The 26,050-nt window shown below is 33.4% G+C and overlaps 2 protein-coding genes across 7 annotated transcripts in view; one reads left to right on the top strand and one right to left on the bottom strand.

Annotated features, from left to right (window-relative positions):
• Positions 1–468: 468 nt before the first annotated feature.
• On the bottom strand, positions 469–12,590 carry LOC113514331 (sorting nexin-32). The gene is made up of 11 exons (XM_026898390.3): positions 12,432–12,590; positions 11,383–11,511; positions 10,867–11,037; positions 9,805–9,926; positions 9,331–9,499; positions 8,388–8,547; positions 7,386–7,501; positions 6,835–6,944; positions 6,409–6,481; positions 5,165–5,274; positions 469–4,750 (listed from the first exon to the last, which is right to left on the bottom strand). Exons 1-11 carry the CDS (start codon positions 12,435–12,437, stop codon positions 4,657–4,659), a joined length of 1,260 nt encoding a protein of 419 aa, XP_026754191.1. The 5' UTR covers positions 12,438–12,590; the 3' UTR covers positions 469–4,656.
• A 1,168-nt stretch (positions 12,591–13,758) lies between these two features.
• Positions 13,759–26,050, top strand: part of LOC113514447 (neurofibromin) — a 58,293-nt gene continuing 46,001 nt past the window's right edge. For all 6 annotated transcript variants that reach the window (XM_052893063.1, XM_052893060.1, XM_052893059.1 and 3 more), the window contains exons 1-15: positions 13,759–14,084; positions 14,546–14,689; positions 15,358–15,535; positions 15,801–15,922; positions 17,179–17,278; positions 17,592–17,692; positions 18,351–18,500; positions 19,274–19,373; positions 19,629–19,771; positions 20,580–20,773; positions 22,488–22,596; positions 22,898–23,056; positions 23,426–23,619; positions 24,971–25,154; positions 25,656–25,842. In XM_052893063.1, the coding sequence (XP_052749023.1) occupies positions 14,025–14,084; positions 14,546–14,689; positions 15,358–15,535; positions 15,801–15,922; positions 17,179–17,278; positions 17,592–17,692; positions 18,351–18,500; positions 19,274–19,373; positions 19,629–19,771; positions 20,580–20,773; positions 22,488–22,596; positions 22,898–23,056; positions 23,426–23,619; positions 24,971–25,154; positions 25,656–25,842 (2,125 nt within the window). In that variant the 5' untranslated portion in view covers positions 13,759–14,024. The remainder of the gene's footprint in view (positions 14,085–14,545; positions 14,690–15,357; positions 15,536–15,800; positions 15,923–17,178; positions 17,279–17,591; positions 17,693–18,350; positions 18,501–19,273; positions 19,374–19,628; positions 19,772–20,579; positions 20,774–22,487; positions 22,597–22,897; positions 23,057–23,425; positions 23,620–24,970; positions 25,155–25,655; positions 25,843–26,050) is intronic.

Genomic DNA, 26,050 nt, shown 5'->3' with positions numbered 1-26,050 from the left:
CGCCGGTCATTTGACTCTTCACTCATCCATTGTGTTAAAATCAGGACTGTTAAAAATGCGTTAACTTCACTCCGACCAAGATCTTTTTTATACACAACTTAGAATGGCAAACAAACTGACGGCCCACCTGATGGAAAGTAGTAACCGTCGCCTATAGACCTAAACAGTACCATGGACATAACAGAGTATGCTGTTTCGCCCATGATACCCCGCATGCGTTGCCATTCCTGAGGACTCAGATGTTATTCCTCTGTACCCTGTAAATTCATGCCATATCCCACCCTTCAAACCGAAACACAGCCATGCAAACACAACTGCTTTACGGTTGAAACACGAATGGGACACCCGAGGCGAGAGGTACCCAAGCAAACGACTTTTATACAAAATCTCCCACTGGTAAATCTCTTGTTAACGAAAAAGAGGGCATACCTTTAACTAAGATTTCCGTTACACAAATACAAACACGTGTTTCTATTAATTACATTTATATATTTTCCTATAATATAAACATTTAAAAATAACTTCCGCTTACGTTACTTTACAGCCATTTCGTAATCTAAATATAAACATGAATTTCCAATTGGTAATGCCTTAAAGGAGGTTAACGCCGTAAGACTAGACTGGTCTGTGTTCTCTGTCAAAATCGACAAATACGTTTGAGTTAACAATATTCAGCAACTTCCAAAGCAAAATGAGATATAGACAGATGCCAAATTACTACTGTATTAGCTCAATACGGCCCTTTTCATTTATTGATATTACTTCGATTGAAAAACATTTAATAATACACATTTGCAAATTTCATTAAAACCGGGCAGTTTCAGAAGTTAACGTGATCTGACATCGTGACACCATGGATTTCTCATATAGGTACTTCCTTTTACGTAGTATGAACACAGCCGTCTTACGGTATGAACTCTCCTAAGATATGTTAAAAATAATAAACAAAATTAAACATAACATGAATTAATTGCATAGCCAAAACGAGTGCTTCAATATAACACCAAATAAATAGCACTAATCCTCTTCGTAAAGTATAACATTGTATATCACAAAGAACTGTGACTTTTTTTTAATCCTTAACTAAATTACACAAGATGCGATATGAAAAGTATAATATAAAATAATATTCGAAATCAAGTTTACAAGAAACTGAACAACTTTCCCCATTGAAGTATTTATCTATAGAAAGCAGTACCGGCTTTATCGGGCAGCGTCTAGAAGCACCAAAAGTAGGCGAAGTCTAAAAAAGGAGTCAAAGTGTGAGAGAAGCGAGAGAAGATCATAGGATTGATAAAGGATCACATTAAATTCGACTTCGGAATCAACAATGCCCTGATGATAATAAAGAAAAGACCATCATCAGGCAAGGCGCCAAGTGCCGTCAATATTCAGGGCATGTTGATAAAATGTGTTAACTTTTTTTTTAGTAGTTGGAGGGAGTGATCAAAATCCTACCCAGAAGTGTCAAGTAGGCCAAGGCCAGCCCTGATAGGTAGTATATTAGACGGCGAACATCTCGAGAGATTGATACGCATGGTTATACTCTACTATCAGACTACTCGCCATGGAGAATCCACTCCCAGACCATAGAACTTAGTGGTATACAGCGCGTATACAGAGAAATTTCAAGGCGTGGACACTCAGGTTATAAACTGAGCTCCCTGTCGAAGTTTTCCTATAATACTGAAGCACGAGGTTCTTAAAAATTCCAAAACGTTTCAAGGTCGGCAACGCGAACGAGTACTGCAAGTATGCATAGTCAACGGTAACCACTCATCATCGGTCAGATTGTAACTTTGTTACTTCAACGTTAAAAAAAAAATGTTCCTTGGTCGAAATATAAAAACTATTTTTGAATGTTTCGTACGAAATAAAAAACGTGAGTCATAAATGTTACGTTATGTTAAATGTTCAAGTTATATTTTTATATTCAGATCTGTTGGGGGGAATTGTTAAGACAGTTGTTTAGTTTCACGTTACACAGTACCTAATATTTCATCCACAAATTCAATATTTAACATTTTTTTATTTATTTCTTTATATCAGGCAAACATAATAAGATTTATGATTGTTATACCCTATCATTATATATTTTTATATATGCTAAAAAAAAATCAGTATTGGTGAAGTCCGATTTACACTACTATATTTCCAATAAAGTATTTGACGAGAATAATTCTTAATATATCTAACAAGAAAAACAAATGAGACAAATCATATATAGTCGTTTCATAATATTTAGAACGTATATTGAAAATTAAAATCAAGTTACAACAGTTTAAAAAGCTTACTGATATTCATTTGATAGCTTACTATCGCCGATAGATGGCGTATCAAAGATGTAAAATATCGATTCACAGACATAGATATTAAATAATAAGCACAAATTGCATTATAAATAGTATAATAGACCAAATATAAAAATATGAATTCAATTATACATTTACCTAAAATATATATGGAAAATAATTATACATCAGTAGCATGGGGGGAGAGATCATAAACAGTGTAATAAACACAGAAACAATAATAGAAAAACAGATAAAACAATTGTCTCATTTACTAATTTAAAATATGAATATAATTACTACTTCATTGATATCTATATAGATTTAATCTATGTCTGTGCGTCAAGGGTGATATTTTAGTATCGAGTAGCCAATTTAAAACGCTTATAATTTCGAGCTGGTCGTCCTAACATATTACGAAACAAAAAATATTTCAGTATTGGTCCACTTTCGACGCTTACAACATAATCGGTAATGTGATATAACAGAACCTGTATTATTTTTAATATATACATTTATTTTAGTTCTATTTTAATGATATAGAACCGGAACTTAGATTACTAAAACATAAATGACAATGTCATAAAAACCCGACTAAACTTTCAAGTCAATAACTTAAATAAATATTAACTCGAAAGAAATATTTCAGAATCTTTCAGGTGAGCCTTTTCATATGATACCCATATATGAGGGCTATCTTTTTTGTTTACACTTCGACATAATAGCATTTTTTTTTAAATCTACATTTAAGAATCTCGAAACATACTAGGTTAAATTGTTTAACCTAATATATTTTAAAATAACATTTACCTTTATATACAGTAAAACTTGACTGTCAAAAAATCCATGTAATTCCAGCGATATCTATGGTAAATGATTGAAATCTAAGCAGCTGCTTAAATAATATGAAAGTACAAATATTAGTACATGCATGCGTGTGAATAACAACTCTTGCTATCAAGTAAAAACTTTTACTAAAGATATAATGAATATTTAAATGTTATCATACAGTTTTTATTCCATTTATTAATCTAACCGGAATGACCGCACCGTACATATGACCTCTTAGATATTTATATACATTCTTACATTAATAATAGATAAATAACAAAACGTAATGTTCATCCTTATAATATATGACATACGAATAACTTGACTGTACTAAGCTACAAATACTTACACTTGACAGTCTTTCGAAAGGGATAGACTAGCGCAGACGACCGACGGTAATAATAATGTAGCGGTTGTTAATTTTGAGAGGGACATCAAATGAAGGGATAGCTTAACTGACACTTATGCATCATCGTCATTTACTATTTATTATACTATATATACTATTATCAACTACCTTTTTCTTACATAAAATATGAAAGAAAACAAATTTCGAATTTTTTTCAAAGTAGTAAAAATCCACTCCTAAGTTCATTTTATAAATTAGCTCTACAGAGAACCGAACCTTGGAACTTATTTATGTAAAACAACGTTCTTGAAAAACAATCATAACATTTCTGAGTGTGACATTTTCTTGTAACTTCTTTTTACTATTCTTTTGCAAGAAACAATAAAAAATATCAATCTATTTTAATCGATAGTCTGCGCTAGACCAAATATCACTATCATAAACAAATAGATACACCCCAATATGTTTTTTAAACGTTCTTTATAAAGATCTATTTTCACCAAAGCGGGAGAAAAGAACCTGAAGATACATTCTGTTTTCACACTGTCTTTTACCAAGTGTCTATGATCTCTTTACACATTCTAAATCAACTATAGTCACCAATATTGAGATTACTAAAATTATTTAAAAATAAGCATAATTTTAAAATAATTAAGATATAACAAAATAATCAACCTCCTTATCTGTGATACCTCACTTGATGAGTGAATAAACTTTCACTTCTATCTTACATATGGAAGGTAGTAAGAATATGACGTATTTCTTTTTTTTCAATAACATTAATATCTTTAAAGATATTAAATAATTATCTATTCATGTTTATATCAACATTCAATTATAAAAATCTCAGCGGTGATCATGATGAATCTCAAATTAATGTGGTGATGAAAATGGTAGGTAATATTCTTACTATCCTACTGATTTCTGATTGATTTTCTCAAATGAACCTCAAGATACAAGTGTATAATATATTTGATAAGCTTCTGACTTTATAAAATAGTAAATTTAAAACTGAAACACTCATTTTTTATATTTTGATTGCACCTCTTAAACGTGAAATATATTTTCCACTTTATTAATCCATTAATATTGTCAATGTTGCCATTGATAAAAATTCTACCAAATTGGTAATTTCCCGCTTTGATGGACGTTAGCCCTAGCATCTGTTGAGACGGATGTATAATCTCACTGGCTGTCCTTAAGGATCTGAAGCGATTTCCGAAACAGCTCCTGCTGCGCGCGCGCATGTTTGATCTCTAGTTCTGCCAGATCAATTAGACTGTAAACAAATTACATTTTTCATTACTTTTTTTATTGAGTTTATACAATGATTTTTTTAGAACATAAAAACTTAGAAAATAACTAAAAAAATGTTCCAAATACAATGACAACATACATAGGCATTTCACTAAATCGAACCATTTAAGAAGAATGAAGTGATTAAAAGAATAAGTTGGCTAACGTTTGTCATTTGCGCATAAGTGTATGCAAATATTACAATGGTGTCAATTAGCATCATCTCTAATCTGCATCATACTTTATCTTTTCATTATAATATCTTTTTAGGTCGAGGCCCAAAATTGAAGAACGGAAACATACATAATACATACAGACTTCATTTTTTGTATTACTGATAAAGTCTGATCCACTAAAAGCGACTACAAAAACTGACAATATAAAGCTTGTGTCTTACCTCTTTCTGAAAGCGGCAACGCGACGTGTACGAAAATCAATGAGCTCCTCACGAGCGCGGGCGGAGAGTTGCTCGAATCGAGCGCACGCGTCCGCTTGCGCTTGCTCGGCCTGTTGCAAACGAATATAGAAATGTTGTATATATTTGTTACTAAAATAAAAATATTCAATTGTTTTTAAAAGTAGAAAGCATCACTATATCAAAAACGTAAAATGGGTAATACCCATTATAGATACAATCGCAATATATATTTGTATAACAATATAACTCTCAAACGAATGGACCATGTACCGCAATCGAAATGATTTTTATTTTAAAGCGTCGAGATGGTTCTTTACTATGTTTGGTGCAAATCAAATGAATCCACTTCCGCCAGTTACACAAACAAAAGTAATTAGTTAATAATACATATTCTTAATTAAAGAGACTATTCGAGACCGTCAATAACGGAAGTGCAACTTTGTACTTTTCAACAATAAACAAACAGTAAGCTTTACATAAAATCTTAATTCAATCACCAGCATTAACTGAACATGATACGACTTTTTTTACAACTGTTTCTGGGGTAAGCCAAGACCAAATAATCGAGTTTATCAAATTAATTTTTAGGTCATGAATGAAGTATTTACAAAAAAAAAAAAAACTACATATATTATTGAAAATATTTTAGACCGACTTTTTTTTAAATCGCTAATCGCTGGCAATCAAACTAAGGATTAAGCGTGCATACCTCTTGTACCTCCAGTGGCTGGGTGTAGGCATAAAACGAAATCGTGTTTTTGAACATTACAACGTATAGAAAACACACATCAGTTATAATTACGTGCTCGCCTATGAATTAATTATTTTATTTGCTTTAGTGTATCCACACTAATATTAATGTTGCAGTTGTATGTCATCGTGTTTGTCATATTTTGGCGACTAAACTTATTCAACCACAATTTTAAAAGCTTGAAACCCATAAATGAATATAAGATTTTTTCCAATACATGATAATGGAATAATAACCGAGCCTACGCTAAAGGTATACGCCAGCGGAATACCAGTGAGGATCTCCGTACCGTAATGGTTTGGCTAAACTATTAAATAAAAATTATAATTATAGAGACAATTTAAAGATAGAGTACCTTAGAATCAACCCCTTCGAGAGATAAGGGAATAATTGAATGAATGAATAAAATAGTTTATAACAAGATGGATTACTATCCCAAATTACTTATATTATACAAAATAAAACATCTTACAGCATGGACATCTTTATTTTTTGCCCTGGCCTTCTCCAGATTCCTGTTGGCCGCTTCATATGCCGCCAGACATCTGAAAACATGTAACATGAGAGTTACACTTCACCTACATGAATTTACAATGAGTAAAGCGACAGTGGTAAAATGTGTAAATGAATAAAAATATTCCTATAATAATTTTTATGTTACCAAAAACTTACAAAGAATCAGGTTATGAAATGAGCTCCCTGTCGAAGTTTTTCCAAAAGACTACAATATGGGGTTCTTCAAAAGTGGGTAAAGAGATTCGACAACATGCACATACTGTCGCTGATATTGCAGGTGTTCATAGACTCCAGTAACCGCTTACCATCAGGTGGGCCGAATGCTTGTTTACTAACTCCATGGTATAAAAAAACTAAAAAGGAGAGGAGGGAGGAGACTTACCTCAGTCTCCTGACGAGCACAGCCTTAGCAGCATGAGCATCGCGCATGTAGTAACGCAATGTGTCCGCCAGCTTTAGATCCTGGTCTGACGCCATACGACCTTCGATCTTCTGCAATCAGTATAAGATATACATTAAATAGTCAAATAACTAGTGCAATCTCTGATCTAAAATGGATAACGTATTTATACTCTTTAGTTAGAAACCATAAGGAACAGTGTCCCAACAGGGGAGCATTTAACTTACTTGCCATTCTAAAATTATTCATAATAAATTAAAGGAAATCGTAACCAGCAAGCGACGCGCTAGTTCAATATTAAATTTAAAAAACGGACGCGCATTTTAAATTAAATCTTTTTTTAAAAAACTAATATCAGATTACATATTCCTAAGATTTTATTCTGTAATATTATATTACTTTGTATTGTATACTTGACTACATTAGATGGGACACGGAATGCATCTAAATTATATCAAGAAATAATTAAGAAACTGATTCCTACACTTGTTTTAGTTTGATCAATTTGTTGTTGATATAAGGTAATGTCTCACCCGGCACTTGTCAAAGGTGTCGGCGGCGCGCGTAAGGAACCTCTCAGTAGGCGGCTGCTCGCGGGACGCTAGCTGCGTCAGGCATGACGACAGCTTGATATGAGCGTCCGCCACCTCTATCGTACACAAACATAATCCTTTGTTTAATAATAAATTCATTTACTATAACGATGTCATTATAGATCTTGCCTAAAGCGATATCGTTTAACATTTATAACGATTATATCTTTGATGTAATATATTTCATGATAAGACATCAGATAATCTTTTAATAAATATAAAACTTATTAAAAACACTTATTGAACAAAGCTTTTTAGACACAACATTTTGAGATTGGTCATAGACTCATCACTAATCAATATTTAAAAAAAAAAACATATATATATAATGCTATCTCGTATTTCAATGGTTAAAAGTTCGAATTCCTCACAACATAAATATTTGTTTGCATTCATAAGTATGTCTATTTGTACAGGGTATTTGTAAAAAATTAAATATGACTAAAACTTAAATATATTTTTCTGTTATAAAGTATCGGGAACTACTAGCACAAGAACTTAGTTTAAGATTACATAAATAGATAGCTACTCTTTATTGTTTCCTCCAAAAGATTACAATAGTAAACTTATTATAAACATAAATAAATATAAATAATAGTTGGTACCTTCAACTGATTTCAAAACAGGAGTTCTCAGTTTAGATGTATTTTTTTTTATGTAAGTTTCCTCATATCTACGTCATTTATAAACCAATTTAAAAATTCCTTTTTTTAACTGATAGGAAATAGATTAGTTCCATTAAAATTCTATCTAAATCGTTTAAGTTTTTATATCAAAATAACTGGTAATACAAAAATATAATTCGATGTTTTTTTGTGAAACAAAATCTCAAAGCTACTCATCTACTTATCAACCACTGTCTACTGTTAAACATATCCTGTCTTTCCATAGACAATCAATTAAGCTTGACGCTAGTATCGTCTTTATATAAAATAAATTTACCCTTATGTTTGGACGTCATCCGATCAACTTTCGCGACTGCTTCCTTCAGATGCGAGTAGTACTCCTGTAGGAAAGCTGTTTCCTGTTCGAAGAAGTCGTTCACATCGCGAACAGTCGCTCCTAGGTATATCTCATCTGTGGTTGTTGTCATTGATCGCATCTACATAACAAAACAAAAACAAAACATACATATTGTTTGTAATTCGGTGATATTCACTGAAATAATTATAACATTATTATAGTAAAAATCAAATCAATGTTATAATCCTAATCTTTATATATAAAATTATATTATGGGTATTTACCCAGATTTAAAATGCATGTTTAGTGGAGAGCAACACAGCCAAATGGTTTATTATACCAATTTAAAGATGCTGAAGATCGTAATTGTGTATATTTCGTACTAGCTTTTACCCATTTTTTTTTTTTTTTTTTTATGCAACTTAGAATGACAAACAAGCTGACGGCCCACCTGATGGAAAGTGGTAACCGTCGCCTATAGACATGAGCAGTACCATGGACATAGCAGACTATACTGTTTCACCCATGATACCCCCCATGCGTTGCCATTCCTGAGGACTCAGGTGTTATTCCTCTGTACCCTGTAAATTCACGCCATATCCCACCCTTCAAACCGAAACACAGTCATGCAAACACAACTGCTTCACGGTTGAAACACGAATGGGACAGAGGTGCCCAAGCAATCGACTTTTGTACAAAGTCTCCCTCTGGTGACTTCGTGCACGTGACCTAATTGATTCCCCACTCGTGCAAACTAATGAGTCATTATTACATTTTTATCTACAAAAGACTCAAATCATTAACATACCCTTTAAAAATCTGAAACTCACACAGAAAGAGTAGGTTCAATTCTACCCAATCACTGTTGATTTATCAAATAATGAAATAAGTGTTAATAAATATAAATTGAAATAGTACATACGAGGCCACCAATAAGGTCCATTTTGCCGCGAGGTTTAGCACACAGATCGTGTTCGTACTCCAGAAATACCCTTAAATGTGAGTCAGTACGAAAGACAGGGTGCGCTGCCAACCGCTGGAGGAAAACCTCGTGCATCGCTACTGTCTTCTTGAAAGTCGCCAAATACTCACTACAATGATATATTAGTTTATGATTATCTATATATGACACAAATAATAATTTTATTTTTTTATCGGTAAAAATACAATTTAAATAAAGAATGACCAAAGATAACATTTTCTTTATATTACGTTGGTGACAAACAAGCATACAGTCCGTCTGATAGTAAACGGAGTTGCCATAGTCAATAAAATAGATTTGGCACAACATAAAATAGATTTGGCACAACATAAAATAGATTTTGTCAAAATTCAAAAATTTTTGCCCAGTTATGTAAAAACTGTACTTTAAAAGATATAATTAACTTCTACTCACTCCTCTAGTTCTTCCTTCATTTTGGTGAACTCCTCGCGTGTGAGAGCACCCTCACCTTCGCCAAGGCGCTGCAGCTTCTCGCGAGAAGCGTCAAAGTCGGGACGAGGAGGTGCTGGTGGGATCTACACAAGAAAATCAATGTATAATTATGTGTAACAGTCTATTTTAACTAAATCCAATAAATTGTCTTAGAAGACAATGTTTTTTTTTAATGGATGACAATGAAATGATAACCCCGCCTGCGCTAACAGAATATGCTAGTGGGGCACCGGTGACGGATGATAGATGAGAATGAAAAAGCAGGTCAGTTAGCCTATTAAGATGAATACACGAGAACCATGTGGAGGTCAATCTCACAGAGTATATTGCTAGCAGTGGAACTGGTAATTACTAACAATTTCCCCTCCCTCATGCAATGTTAGGCATATCCAGAACCACTGCTTGTGGAACTCATACATTATGACACTTAGTACAATAAACAAGCAGACTGCACACTTGATAAATAATTTTATAATTGTCATATATATACATCATCAGCACCATGACTACCATTGTCATTCCTGAATCCTGATTAAAGCCATGCTTTATGCCTCTGTACACTGTTATTTCACTGGATGACCTTCAAACTGAAACACTACCGTGGAAGCACGTCTGCTTCACAGAACACAGATAGAGATACTCATATGTGACAGGGGAAGGAAGAAATTGTTAGTAAGGAGAAGTTAATCCTTAATGCTAGCAATATACCTCATCAGGTCGACCTCCATATGGTCTACCCTAGAAAGCATCATAGTTAATTCTGAATCAATTCACTTGAAATTCAGCACGATTGTTTGTTTCCAGGGGAGACCACATGGAGGTTGACCTTTTTGCGCATATTGCTAACAATGAGACTGGTAGTGTGCATTATTAACAACCCCCCCCCCCCCCCCCGGGAATTACAATTTCATTTTAACCCCATTAAAAAAAACATAATTGACAGATGACTTTTGTACAAAGCCTCCCTCCTCTGAAATATTAGCCTATTTTAAACAGAGAAATAATGAATAAATATTTACTTACAATGTATCCTGCATATTCCTCATTCTCTTCATATCTGTCATGCAACCATACAAACTCTTCATGTTGGCGAACCACTATAAACTCGGACTTCTGAAACTCTGGTAGAGTTGTTTTTGTATGTACTGTAAATTTCACCTTTTCCTTTTCACTAAGGGCATCTGAGATGTCTACCTGTAGAAAAATATAACTGATTAAATTAAATAATTATACATTAAAACTCCTCAAAACAATATAAGAATTTTTTCAATTTATTTTATAAGTAATAGATTCTTTTTTTTTTTGTTTAAACTTACTAAATATGAAAGTTATTAAAATAAAAAAAAAATAGTAGTTTTATTTCTTTATTAATTTCTCTTATTGGTACTCAATTCTTTTTTTTTAATGTAGTGATTTATCTTTTGTAAAATACTCTATGGAAAAGTTAAAGTTATTTTACTTAACTTTACAAATAACTAAATATTGACTTGTTACATCTGATATCTTACACAATGTAAACATGTATAATTGACTACATACCAACAAACTATTATCTGCTAGTGATATATTTTCATTAGGCTTTTTCTTATCCTGTTTAGGGTCACCCACAGGTGCCGGTTGTGATGATGGTACCGACAATGGATCATGGCTGGAGTCTTCCACACAGTCCTGTAAAACAAAAAACATATATTATTTTTATTAATCAATGTATATAAAAAAAAAAAAAATAACATATATTAGGCTATCATTCCAAGAAAGAAAATAACAATTAAATACAAAATAACAATCTTTTTAAATTGTTCTTCAATTACAATTTATAAAAAAAAAATAATAGATACAATGACATCATAAATAGCATATTAACAAGAACTATATAATTGATGACAGTATTCTTGAAAAGACCTATCCCTACAAGCAGCACTTTTTCATGCGCATGACAGATGATTCTGTTTTCAATAAAAAAAAATTGAGCCATAGGAGGGTACTGTGTGATGTCCATAGTACATATCTTATAAGTATTAGCTTATTTACTACTAGCTATAGCCTAAAAAATAAATCAATGATTGGCAACTTTATCAAAAAATCAGAAGAAAACTATAGTGTAAATGGCATTTATAATCTTTATCTCTTTTTATTAAGGACTCCAATACGTAATTGAATAAATTAAAAAAACAACAGAATATTAAACATTTTTATATTGATTTTGGATATGTCAATTAACTTATTCTAAAAATCTATTAGGTATAATAAAAAAGGGTATACTATTATAAAAATTCACTAGCGGCCCCTCTGATAATAACCATAACAAAGAATCAACCTTGAATTCAATAAGAAACTTGATTCAAACTTATTAGATGTTACTACCACGTCACTAAGTGTTTTTCATGTGAAACTAGATAAACAGCCCTTGAAAGGTTAATTAAATAATGAACAAAGAATATGAATCATTCTAAATAGATATTGAATATAGATTTCTTAATAAGAGCAGTGTATTGAACGTTAATAGAATGTGATTTCGGAGACGCCCCCCGGTTAACAAGTTTTTGTTAATAAAAAGATATAAAACTACATTGAAAGATAAAACTTACCATCATTTTTAAGTATAATGGCGAAGTAAATAATTAAAGAGGTAATAAGACAAGATACTTTAGATTGGGTACCTTTTGTAAAACAATAAATCAGTATCAAAAAATAAATTAGAAATCTTTAGCAACGTATTGTGTTGTAATGTTTGACAGTTAACATGACATTCGTGACTTGCACAGTGACACTGTATTGACTGACTTTGACAGTTTGTTTTTGCCTAACTTTGACAATCCAGTATATTAATGTAATTTAATGAATGGGGCCATCTCTTGTTCCTCATATGGGAAGGCGGGCTAGGTGAGGTAGGAGCCTCGGGCTCTACCCCATTGCACTAGGTTTCTTTTTTCCGCTTATTCTTCTTTCCGTTTTTTTAATAATATTTAAATTGTTGTTTTCTTTTCTTCCCTCTTCCCCGTTCCCAATAATGTTAAGGACCGACACAAGAAGTGTGTCGGCCCTCCCCCCACTACTGCGGGGAACTTAATTCCACACTAGGAACGGTAGAGAGGTGGGAAAGAGAGAAAAGAGAATAGGGAATAGAAAAGTGTCGTCGTATTAGACGACGAGGTGTCGCTATCGCTAGTTCTCCTGTGCGCAAGAGGTTCCTAAACGTGGGATGGCCGTCTGGCGGACGCGCGTGCAGCGGCGCTAGGCCTCTCAGGTGAAAATGGGGTCCGCCTTCGGCACGGGCGGACATTTTGCTCACCATGCCAACGACGAATTCCTTGACTGACGAAACCCTTAAGCCACGGGCGATGACGTCGTTGCGGACGTATCTACCCGTTCCCACGAACAAACGAAGAACGATGTTTTGCTGGGCTTGCAACCGGCGCCTTAATGTCGGAGAACACAGTGCATACGTAAGCATGCATTTAATAAAGCATGGGGGTATCATGGGCGAAACAGTATACTCTGTTATGTTCATGGTACTGCTCATATCTACAGGCGATGTTTACCACTTTTCATCAGGTGGGCCGTCAGCTTGTTTGCCATTGTATGTTCGCTATCGCTAAGTTGTATAAAAAATCTAAGGATTTATTATAAGTACATACTATAAAGAGAATCCAAGTTAATTTAAAGAATAAAAATACCTTAGTACAACAAAATTGACTTTTTAATTGTATGAACGCAACATAATTTTATTGATTTTTTTTTTTTTAGTACGTTTGTTCCGTTTGGAACAGGCTAAGGTCGGAGACCATGCTGCCTAGTCTTCAAAAAGATAATTTGTCTGGAATGTTTCTAATTTTATTGATTTTTTGACAAATTAACAAATGTGCTGCCATTATTTAAAATTATATTATGAGTTCGTAGTAAATGTTCATACATACAAAATATTTCAATATTTGTATTTTATTTGAAAATCACAGTAAAAATAGTTCACCTTAATTTTTATAGGGATGTAACGATTTTCTAATTCTATATTCATTTTATTCCTAGATTCAACTAATGTTTCTTAGTAAAGATTTTATGGTAGTATATTAAAATTCAGAAATTATAGTAGTAGTTTTTGAAAGCAAAAAGATGAAGTGGTTCCATTAATAAAAATTTGTTTTTCAAATATTTACTCGTAAATTTAGAATATATAAGTCAAAATGGGTACACAAAAGCCTGGAGAATGGGCCAATTCCCTCATAGCCCGTTTCGAGGAACAGGTAAGTTCTCAATATTCGTTTATTTTTATTGTAATATCGCACCCTTTTGCGTTATTTTTTATTCGCAAAATGTAAACAAATTTATACTTTTTTCTCTTCTTATTTTTAATTTCGTTTCGTAGAATATGTAAAAATAAATCCTTAATATAAATTTTTATTAAAATTACTATATATTAATATTCATTAATATTATTGCACTGAATAAGTACCTACTCATGAAAAAGATATTTATTTTTTTAATTCTCTACAGTATTCTTTAGTGAACGATTGATTTTTAATTATCCCATCGAATTATATATTTCTCCTTCCTGTCATATATATCAGACAACATAATACACTATTGAAATACTTTAAAAAAAAAAATTAATATTACTTAATGAAATTTTATATTTTTATGTCTTTTTTTTTTACTGTAATCTAAATGTATTTACTACCACTAACAAGATACCTTCACCAAATAGCTTCCATACAAGACTGGGGCACAGAATTTACACTCAAGAATTAATGAGGAGCAATGCAAGGCTTGCCTTGTGCAGATTAGTCGACACCGGTTCTCATTAGTCATAGCAGGTCTCACTAAAATATTACAGCGTGTTAATGAACAGGTAAGACTGCTTAATAATAGTTACAGTCTTTGACTGTCCTTATATATTATTTATAAAGTAACTGGCAGCGTCCATGAATTTATATTTATATCAGGAACATATTTATTTTACCAGAATAAAAAGTAGCCTCTATTCTCCTTCATGCAAAATGTATGTAAGAATGAATGAACTTTTAAAGCTCCAAAAAGTAATAACACATATGTTTTCACATTTATACATAAAGTAATATTTAAGAATTGGTAACAATATAAATATCTAGTAGAAATGTTAAAGTTTACATGGTAAAAAATTATTTCCGTTCTATTCTATTCTATATAGGAGAAGATAACATTACTTATTGACATAAATTTCTGCCACTTTGGCAGAGAACATACCCTTATAGGGTATTTCTGACAACAACATTAAAAATATCTATTAGAAATGTTATAATTTTAGTTTACATGATAAAAAAATATTTCCCTTCTATTCTCTTCAATATTGGAGAAGATAACATTACTTATTGACATAAATTTCTGCTACCATAACAGTAAACATACTCTCGTAGGGTATTTCTGACAGACTACAAATTTAAAAATAAATATTTTTCTTTTGAACTACAACACTTGAACATAAACAATTTGCTTTCATGATTATAAGAAAAAGGTATTCAAATAACAATATTATTTCAGTACCAACCTACTATATCTGCTACTGTGAACCGTGAGTCGGAGAAGAGTTATCATGACAGCTTGGTGATAGTGCTGGATACCCTTGAGATATGTCTCAGCTCACAGCCTAAAGATACTACCAAGTATGATGAGGCCATGAATGTTAAAATATTGCTGAGAGAGGTCTGCCAATTTATTGGTATGTATAAATAAATAATATACTTACAACTGTAATCCTGAAAAGGGTGGCCATTACTTGATTATTCCTGTGATCATAACTTTTTACTTATCTATATTTTGCAAAGTATACTTAAATCAAATGTTATCACATATTGGTTAATTTTGTTCATTAAGAGTATATCTCATTTATTTAATCATCCATTATTAAATTAATAAAATAATAAATAATTAAAAAAAATTTTTTTTTCAATAAAAAAAGTCACTAATGGTGTGCTTTTTTTCAGATATGCGCAATGAGAGTGTCGTAAGTAATACGCTATTGAGGCAGTTATCCAGTAAGGTGCTTTTTGCTCTCAGTCTTAATTTTTTCAATGCTGTCTTCAACAGAATCAGTGCCAGGTTACAGGTAAATATTGTACTTATTTTTTTTTAATATTAATAAATAATAAATAGCTCACAAATAGACGCACACTGCCATCTAGTAGAATTAAATGATAGACGTAAAATATAAGTATTAATTACCTATTGAATTAACTCCTATTTTTTGGGGTATATGGAAGCTGAAATAATAATGATGTTGAAAGGAAACTTGGATGGTATTAAAAGGTAAAACTATGCTAAAATTAAATGATGCCGATTTCAATTACTAGATAAATGTAAATATGAATTATTTATGTTCCGAATGACTACATCGCCACAGCATCAACATCGTCGTAGTGATTTTCGGTGCATTGTTTTAAAATAAAAATAATATAGTTTTGTTTCTGAACAGTTCATAGTATCTTATTTTTCGCATATGGGGTCAGCTAAGCCGATGCACGTCGACCCATACGGATCTTTTGTGCTTCCCCCTGCCTTATACCATTATTTCATAGATCCTATGGGTTACCCTAACGATATCCCGCGATTTAAGATATCTGTAGTACCCTGGTTCTGGATAAGTCGTTCCCAGTAGACTCATACTGATATAGGGTAACACACCCTATCGATACCCTGCGGTTTAAGATATCTTCATAGTATCATATTCGTATAGTAAAATCGTCTACAGATAATAGAAATAGTGTTTGTAATAGTTTACAGTTTTACCAAATAGAGACAGTGAGACCCCCTGTCTACCATGAAATAAATATGCTAATTTTCGAGCTCAATTTCGTGTTTTTGTTCGTAGTTCGTTCATGTGTTTGTTTATGATAGGCCGAAATAAATATAAGATTGTAAGTTATTCTCTTCAATTCACTCTCCTCCTCTTTTGAAGATAGAAAAAACAGAAAACTAGTACTCCTGCATCCTTATTCATTATTACAGAAAAATCTCATCTCATCGTTTTATTTCGTTCCTGTTTCACCCCACAGTTCTTCTCCACCATCCGCAATAGTCGAGTCATCGTTTCAGTCATGTCATTAGTAATCATGATCGTTGGTGCTCACGCATCTGGTCCTTCACGTTCACCCATGGTCTGCGTCTTCGACCGAAGCTCGTCGAAAAACGGTATACTATGTCGCTGTCGTACACAGGGTGCCGTTGTAGGGGAATAAGTTTGTCGTAAATTATCAGCGCTTCGGTGCAGACCGACCTGCTTTCCGATCTAGAAGGCAGCAAATACACACAACTTAAATTCGCCCCTACAACTATTCAGTATTCAGTATTTTATGTTTTTTGCAGGAATTATCGTCCAGCTCAGAAGAAAACCCCGATTATACTGATATAGAACTCATTCAACATATAAATGTCGATATTTTGAGGCTTATACGGCTTCTTACAGGTTAGATATAATATTTACTATAATTCTAGATTGTACTGAGAGACAGCAGTTTTTTTATTTCATTTCATTTATTTATTTTGTGATATATAGATGTGGATAACAATGAATGGTAATAGAAGATAAGTCCTCTATGATCAACCTCACACATCGAGGTATACAATTTTACAAATATATGAAAAAAAAAGAAACACAATAATGGCATTTAAAGTTTAATAAAGCATAGGGTTAAGGAAAATTATTACATTTATTTTTAAGAAAATCGTCAATTGAATAATATGTATATTTTATTTTTGAAATTTTTTTTTTGTTCTAGAATCCATACAAAAATTTAAATTATTAAGGAAATCAGCTCATATTGTGTTAGTGACTTCATTAGAGAAAGCAATTTGGAACTGGATGGACACATACCCCCAAGTAAGTATATAGTATACCTATATGCTCGTACATCATTTTCATCCACCTGGCCTTGACCACAATATTGTTCAATTTGCGACAGAGGGGAAAGAGATTGTTAGCAATACGGTAACATCTTAATTCCTAGCAATATACCCTATCGGATTGGCCTCCCTTTGGAAACAAATGTGGTTAATTTCAGCTGAATTCGTCATGATGTGCTAACTTGAATTCATCGGGGGGAAAGGGATTGTTAGCAATGGAGTTTGACAGCGCCATTACTAGCAATATGTCCTATTAGGTCGACCTCCACGTGGTTCCCCCTGGAAACCATCGTGAACAATTCTTGTTGCATTCGTTACGATGGGCTAACTGACCTGCTTCATCCTCACCTATCATCTTTCACTGGTGCCCCGTCGGTGTATACCGATAGCGCAGGCGGGGTTACCATTCCATTGTCATTGTATAAAAACAAATTGTGATTTATACCTATCTATTTTTATGAAAACGTTTATAATGGATGTTTATAACAGCAAAAATAATTATCTGTCTTTATACATGTATAATATACGTCGTATATGTGATGAAAGCTCAGTGTTCGTAACTCTTTTTCATGATGGAACTCTATGATATCCAATTAATCACAGATATAAAATCTGACAGAATGTTTCGTTTGCAGGAATTCGCAGAAGTCCAGTGTCGGCCTAATGAAGAATTAAGTAAATGCTGTGATACCCTTTTTGACATATTGCAAGACAGTTTCTCGGACAACAAAAAGTCTAGGGTAGCCATGTGGCCCTTGCAGATCATGCTTCTTGTTTTAAACCCTGTTAGTATAGATATAAGATTCATTATGCGATCTTCAAATGTTTATCTGTACGTTTTGCCAATAATTATCTTTTTTTTATACAAAATCAAAAAAAATATTCATAATATCAACTGGCAATAGCTACTTATTAAATCATATTCAATGCAAAAACAAGGTTGACTCAAAATTACTACAAATAGTTGAAAATCTAGGCTGCTCATAGTCTTTATATGCCCTTAATCTTGTCCGTCTATCTCTCTGTAACATATACATACAACATATATTCAAACTACCTTTCTCTGTTATATTTTTACAATTATTATTATTTTAGCCGTTAACTGTAAACTGCTGGATATAAGACTTCCCTATAAGGACAGTTTTGCCAGTAGTTGTCTTGTTTGGCAGACGGCTTGGCAACCGTATTTAAGCTCTAAAAAGAGATGTTTTAAAAGGGACGCTGCTGCCCATCCCTCGACTATAAGTTCCCTAAGTTTGGTGGTTCATTCTATGCTGGGACACACGGCGTATTGCCTTTTAGTAAAGGAATATGGTTGTAATTATAGTCAAAGGTCCAAATATATACAATAAATAAATGTTATAATATCTTACAGGGGAATATATAGTCATTATAAGGTGGTATAGTCTGGTATTGTTAGAGTCATATATCGACAAATTGAACAATGTAATCTACGGTAATACATAAGCAAGCATGTCTTGAACTACAAGTGTTGGGATGTCTGATGGGGCATACAGTGTTATATCTCTAAGTAAATTATGTATAATTTTTTTTGCAGAAAGTTCTAGAAGAAATAGTAAATGCGGACAGCGGTGCACCTTGTAGTCCACGACATACAAAGAAGAAACACTTCATAGACTCGGTCAAGAGGGGACTGAGTGAGTATTTATTACAGATATTAGCAGTATTCATTTTTAAGGTTTCGTTCCTTAGAATTTAAAAATATCTATTGTCCATTTATCTGTCAGTTCGTTACGATACCTACTCTAAAGTCAACATATTGAAATATATATTTAACATACTAAGATGTATGTAGTCTTATATTGTAAATAAGCCATTCGCAAATATTTATAATGGTTTAATTCTTTCTTGAAATTTGAATTGTGATAAACACGATCGGTTTTTTCCTTCAGGTCCTCAGAATAATTCAAAACAGATGACAGAAGCGGCTGTAGTGACTTGCGTGAAACTCTGCAAGGCGTCCACATACTTAAACATTGCTGATTCGGGCAATGTCACTTTCGTGCTAGTCAAATCAGTTATAAATGATCTCAAGGTGAGATTTGTTTATAATATGTAATAAAATTAAAAATGTAGTATGTATGTAAGATATAGTTGTGTTAACTAAACTTACGTAATCGATGTATATTAAAATTGAGACTTTTTGATTTCTATACATTAAATTTTTTTTATACAACTTAAAATGACAAACAAGCTGTCTTGTCTGTAGGCGACAGTTACCACTTTCCATCGGGTGGGCCGTCAGCTTGTTTGCCATTCTAAGTGTATAAAAAAAAATGGGCTCTTATAGCCCCATTGCTAGTAGTATACTTTATCAGATTTATATCTACGCAATTCCCTCTGGAAACCATCATGGTTAATAGTGGGATTCGTCACGATAAGTTAATAGCTTGCTTTCATCCTCACCAGGATAGGTGGTGCCCCACCAGCGTATACAGATTGCACAGGTCGGGTTACCATTTTATTATCACTCATTAAAAAAAAAGAGTACATAGTATATACAAGATCTGCTGTTATTTTTTTTTTGTTAGATGATAATGAATTGGTAACTCCGCCTGCGTTGACGGGATACGCTGGCGGAGCACCAGTGAAGGGTGATCGATGAGAATGAAACAGGCCAGTTAGCCCATCATGATGAATTCATCGGGAATTAATCATTATAGTTTCCAGGGGGAACCGCGTGGAGGTCGACCTGGTTAGGCATATTGCTAGCAATGGGATTTTTAGTCTCCATTACTAATAATCCCTTCCCCCCAAATCTGCTGAGTTTAGAACTAAGAAGCGTTGTATTATGCGTCCAGAGGTATTTATTATATTATTAAATGAAAATATGTTTCTTTCAGTCACTCCTTTTCAATCCATCCAAGTCGTACATACGAGGCAACCTCATCTCAGGATATTCAGAACTGGACCTAATGACGGATTGTTTCGTATCTCTGTTCAGAATAATGCCACATAACAATGACGCGCTCAAAGTGTGTTTGAATCTTAACACGCACATATCCTATCATTATGTTATTGTGAACTCGCTATTGAGGTGAGTGGCTTCTTTATGTATTTTCACAGTTCCTTATAGAATAGAGAGTCATCATCATCATCTCCCTACCCTTATTCCAATTATTATTTGGGGTCAGCGTAATATGGTTTTATCTATATTACAAAAGGATTTAGCTTATAGTTTTACGACCGGCCGCCTGCCTGACGTCAACCCTCTTTGGGAAATATCTTATAGAATAGAGAGTATTACTTTTAAAATTTACGTGCATTTTTTAAACGCTGTTTATTTACATGTATTTTATGAACTTGTTATATTTATCGTTTTCGACAATTGTTTTGAAAATCGAATCAGGAAGTCTTCTTCAGGAGGAGTACCGCACTGCCTATCCTTATTATATATAATATTATATAAGAATTTTGTTTTAATTTAGTATTGTCTAATTTTGTGTTTCGTTTACTCGCATTTTATTTTGTGCAAATTCTAGTGGCTACCAAATTACTATTTAAGTATATAATTATGTATTATTTTAGCTGTTTGTTTGCCTTAAATAAATAAAAACAAATATGTAGACAAGAATAAGAATTGTTATTAAAGGCCTATAACATAATAAACTCTTTATTGTTCAGAAAATTAAAGTATATATGAAATAATGTAAGAGAATATGCAATTATAAAAGGCAATTTTATTCAGACAGCTAATTCTATTAATATAATAAATGCGAAAATTTGTAACAATGAATGGATTAATGGATGTTTCTTACTCTTTCACACAAAAACTACTGAGCGGATTTGAATGAAATTTGGTATATGAGTAGGTTATATCCTAACATAGCATGTAGGATATTTTATGTGCTGATTCACGTGGGTGAAGCCGCGAGATACAGCTAGTATTTTATAGTCTGATAGAGGTTTCATTTTTAGTTTTTCATCTCTTGCATTGAAATTATGCTTAGTTGCCTTAGATGGTTCTTACTTCTCTGAGATAAAAAATTCATAATCTATGTACAGGAACAAATAATTATTTTAATATTAAATATTATCAGTGTAATATCTAAGAAACATTTCGTCTTTTGTTGATGTGTTTTCTTGCCATCAATACAAGATACATACAAATATAAAATAAACAACTGTTTTTCAATTGACTTTAATTAATTTAATTTAATTAATAAGAAAAGAATATCAGAATCAGCTATAAACCGATTTGGGAAATTCTTTTTTTATCTGAAATGATATTTAATACACTTGCAGATTGTCTGCATAGAAATTTTATTGAAATCGGTTCAGTGGTTAATTGCAGTCAGTTTTCTTTTTGTTGACACAATATTAAACTTGTGGTAATGGATTAATGCCAAAATATGACTACTTATGTATATAGACCGGGATTTGTTCGCTGGATAAAAGTAGCCAATATTCATCTCCGTCTCGTATAGTATCTCTATACCTAATTTCATAGTAATTGGTTAAGCCATTAATGTGCTGAGGGGTAACAAACTCGCTTTCAAAGCCATGGTATGTGTAACTGTCTCCCCGCTGACGTTTTACCATTCCAATATAAACAGCACCAATTAAAATGCATAAAAAAATAGCACCAAATGTATTAAAAAATAGACTATTTATAGGCTTTTTTATAGGCATCGCTTTCCATCAGGTGAGATTGTGATTAATCGCAGGACCCTTCAATACTAAAAAAAAACTTTCACATTTATAGTAAGGAGTATAACACAACTGCATGTAATATTTCTTTTTTTTTTTAGGATTATAAAACAGCCTAGACTACCGTGGTGGCCACAAATAGAATTGTTATATCCAAGAGCGGCAGAACTCAGAGCTATGTTTACGGATACACTGAATAAAGCAACACAGGTATAAAGTAATATGTGTGGAATTATAACATATTATCTGTAGTGATACATTTGTTTTTTATTTAAGAATTTCCTCTTGTCTCAGTTAATTTCTAAACTAGTCGGACAACAACGTATTTAAAACGTGGATTATTTTTTTTAATTAACATTACATATATAACATTCTTTTATGATACCTTCTTATAACTTAAAAAAAATATTTAACACGATATACTATTGTTACGAATAAATTGAATTGAATTGTTACATTACAATTTATGATCCCAAAATGAACAACTTTATAACTATTTTTTAACTTTCAGGGTTACATAGTGCATACTCCACTCCGTATGATATCCCTGTCGCTGAAGTCCAAAGAAGTTCAATCCAAGTTTAACAAATCTGAAGAGATGCCGGCCTACAGGAACCTCTTGTTGTGTATGGTGAAGCTGATACATGCTGATCCTATGTTGATGCTAAGTGTAAGTTCGTTGGGTTTTATATAAAAATTGGCACTTCATCTAGGCCCGGATTGGTACGGGTAGATAGATAGGAAAACAAATATATATTTGTATTTTATATTAGCTTTAATTTAATAAACAAGTGTTTAATAATTTGGGTTATATTATTGTAATATTCTTAGAGATCTCTAATTTTTTATGAAATATATATACATACAATTTTCAAAATAATATATATCATAGCTAGAGACTACAATCCCAGGATTTCTCCCTCAGTCGCCTCTTACGAAACCCATGGGAAAGGAAGGTGTGGCCTATCCTATGCTGGGACCTCCCTGGCTAATATAATATATATACGTCGAATATGATACGATTGATTATAATCTACAGAACCCAGGACGCTCTGGTGTGGAGATACAATCGTCGACCACTGAACTCATCAACGGCCTAGTGTCATTGGTACACCAGACGGGCATGGGGGAGATCTCCCAAGAGGCGATGGACGCATTGCTTGCGCTGCACCGTCCCGACAGGGTGCATATGTGGAACCCTGAAGCGCCTCTGAACACATTCTGGGACATTAGGTAAGATTCTTTTAATATTATACTCTAGACTGGAGTGGTTAATCTCAAATCGATATCTATTTATTGTAGTTACAATATCTATGTAATGGTCCGATAATGGAAATATCAAATATTGAATATTTCCATTATATGTAATGATAAGAGAAATATAAATAGTGAGGGATTTTTTTTAATGTGTGATAATTGAATGATAACCCCGTCTACGTTATCGGTATACACTGGGGGGGGGGGGTACCAGTGAGGGATGATAGGTGACGATGAAAGCAGGTCAGTTAGCCCATCGTGACGAATTTCACTAGAATTAACCACGATGGTTTCCAGGGAGAACCGCGTGGAGGTTGATCTGTTAGGGTGTATTGCTAGCAATGAGTCAGTTAGACCCCATTACTAAAAATCCCTTTCCCCCAATAGTGAGGGATGATAGATGAGAATGAAAAAGCAGGGTAGTTATCCCATTATGATGAATACACCTGGAATTTAACACCATGGTTTCTAGGCGGCGCACACGTAGAGGTCGATCTGTCTAGGTGTATTACTAGCAATGCGACTAGTACTCTGCATTACTAACAATTCTAAGCAGATAGCAACATTCCGAATCCAGCAATCGAAGATAACGATTTAAAATTGATTGTAAACAAATGTATTAGAATAAAGAAAATTTGACTTTGGATCTGATGGCGCATGTCTCAAATGAAAGTAGCAGAATGCGCGCAAAATGTGCAGTTTAGTACCATACAGATACTGTTACGACTGATAGACAGTCTAATACCATTCACGGTGTACATTGTAATATTTATTTTATTTATTTATTTATACTTTTGCACACATTGAAAAATGTCTACAGGGCGGACTTAATGCCCGATGGCATTCTCTACCAGTCAACCGCAACGCCAAACAGAGAGAGAAAATGGCGGTGCACAGATTTAAGAAAATAGTAAATGAAATAAATATTTTAAAAGATAACAATTTATGATAAATAAACATACAAACATATAGAATAATATACTTATAAAAAATATACACACATAAATCACATACAATACATATATAAATAACCATACATATTATATACTAAATTAGAAAATATATAAATAATAACTAATTATATAACAGATTAAGGCTTTTCATTGTTGTGATAAATTGAAGTCATGTTCACGAAGGGACTTTTTTAAAATATATATTGTTTATACTTGTTTCTCGATTTGCCCAATGGTTGACTCGTAGAGAACATCGTCCGGTGTTAAGTCCGCCAAATGTACGTAGAATTTTACTGTGCATTAAAGTTTAAATAAATAAACAAATATTGATATAGTATAGACCGTTCCCGAGCATGACGCGCCCCTTGCTTCAGTTCGCAGGTCCTCTACAATATCAGTCAGAAGCTGATCCAGCGCCAGATCTGCAACTACCGCGAGGTGCTCCGCTGGCTGCGCGACATCCTGACTTGTCGAAATGAGTTTCTTGCCAAACATAAGGAGTATGCCAATGTTGGATCACAGATACCTATATGCAAACAAGCGCATATCAAACTTGAGGTACGTTTTCACATCAGCGCACGTAAAAGCGTATTATTTTAAATGTTTACATTGTATTATACAAGTGTAATTCACAGTGAAACTAAAACGTAACAAATATAAATTCGAACAAATCAAAACTAATGAAATTCGACTTTATAACATTGAGATAAGGTACACGCTATTTCTGGCACTCACACACATGGATTGAATGGTCAGTAACGTGAGAGCCATGGACAAGTGCACACGTGCATCATCTCTGTGTGCGGTGTTGGATGAAACCAGAGTATGGGGTATTTTTTATGAATGATAATGGATTGGTAATTCCGCCTGCGCTAATGGAACACCAGTGAGGGATGATAGGTGAGAATGAAAAGGAAGGTCAGTTAGCCTATCGTGATGAATACACCTAGAATTCAGCACGATGGTTTCCAGGGGGGACCACGCGGAGATCGACCTGACAGGGTATATTGCCTTTTATTGTCTATTTAATTACATAACACATAACTTTGCCCATACCAGGTGGTGTTCTTTATGTGTCTGTGGTCGATCGACACGGATGTGGTGCTGGTGGCGATGTCGTGCTTCGCGCTGCTCTGCCAGGAGGCTGACATACGATGCGGCTCCGACGAGATCACTACGCAGTGTCTGCTGCCCAACTACGCCGTCTTCCAAGAGATCGCGCACACGTCCACCGTGCTTACCACTGGTTAGTTACCATGAGTTATTCGACATATCACATCACTCCCCGGACACTTCAAACAAAAACGCCTCGACCCGTACTTGGCACAACTACAGAAACAATTAATGTATGTACAGGACCCAATGTGTGCATGTGTAGTTACGATTGGCGTAGAAAAATAGGGTTTGGGTTCTAATGCATATTTGAGAAGGGTGAGGTCAGATCTGAGCGGGCG

Source organism: Galleria mellonella, unplaced genomic scaffold, assembly GCF_026898425.1.
Source record: "Galleria mellonella isolate WM207_F2 unplaced genomic scaffold, CSIRO_AGI_GalMel_v1 utg172, whole genome shotgun sequence".
NCBI lineage: Eukaryota > Metazoa > Arthropoda > Insecta > Lepidoptera > Pyralidae > Galleria > Galleria mellonella.
Note: the sequence above shows the minus strand (reverse complement) of the source record. Positions and strands in the feature narration are given on the sequence as shown.

What these genes read in the sequence shown, in the direction of transcription:
- LOC113514331 (XM_026898390.3), bottom strand. An exon ending in TAGCAGATAATAGTTTGTTG is followed by an intron (nt 11,038 to 11,382) that starts GTATGTAGTCAA and finishes ATTTTTCTACAG; the next exon opens with GTAGACATCTCAGATGCCCT. An exon ending in AGGAATATGCAGGATACATT is followed by an intron (nt 9,927 to 10,866) that starts GTAAGTAAATAT and finishes TTTCTTGTGTAG; the next exon opens with ATCCCACCAGCACCTCCTCG.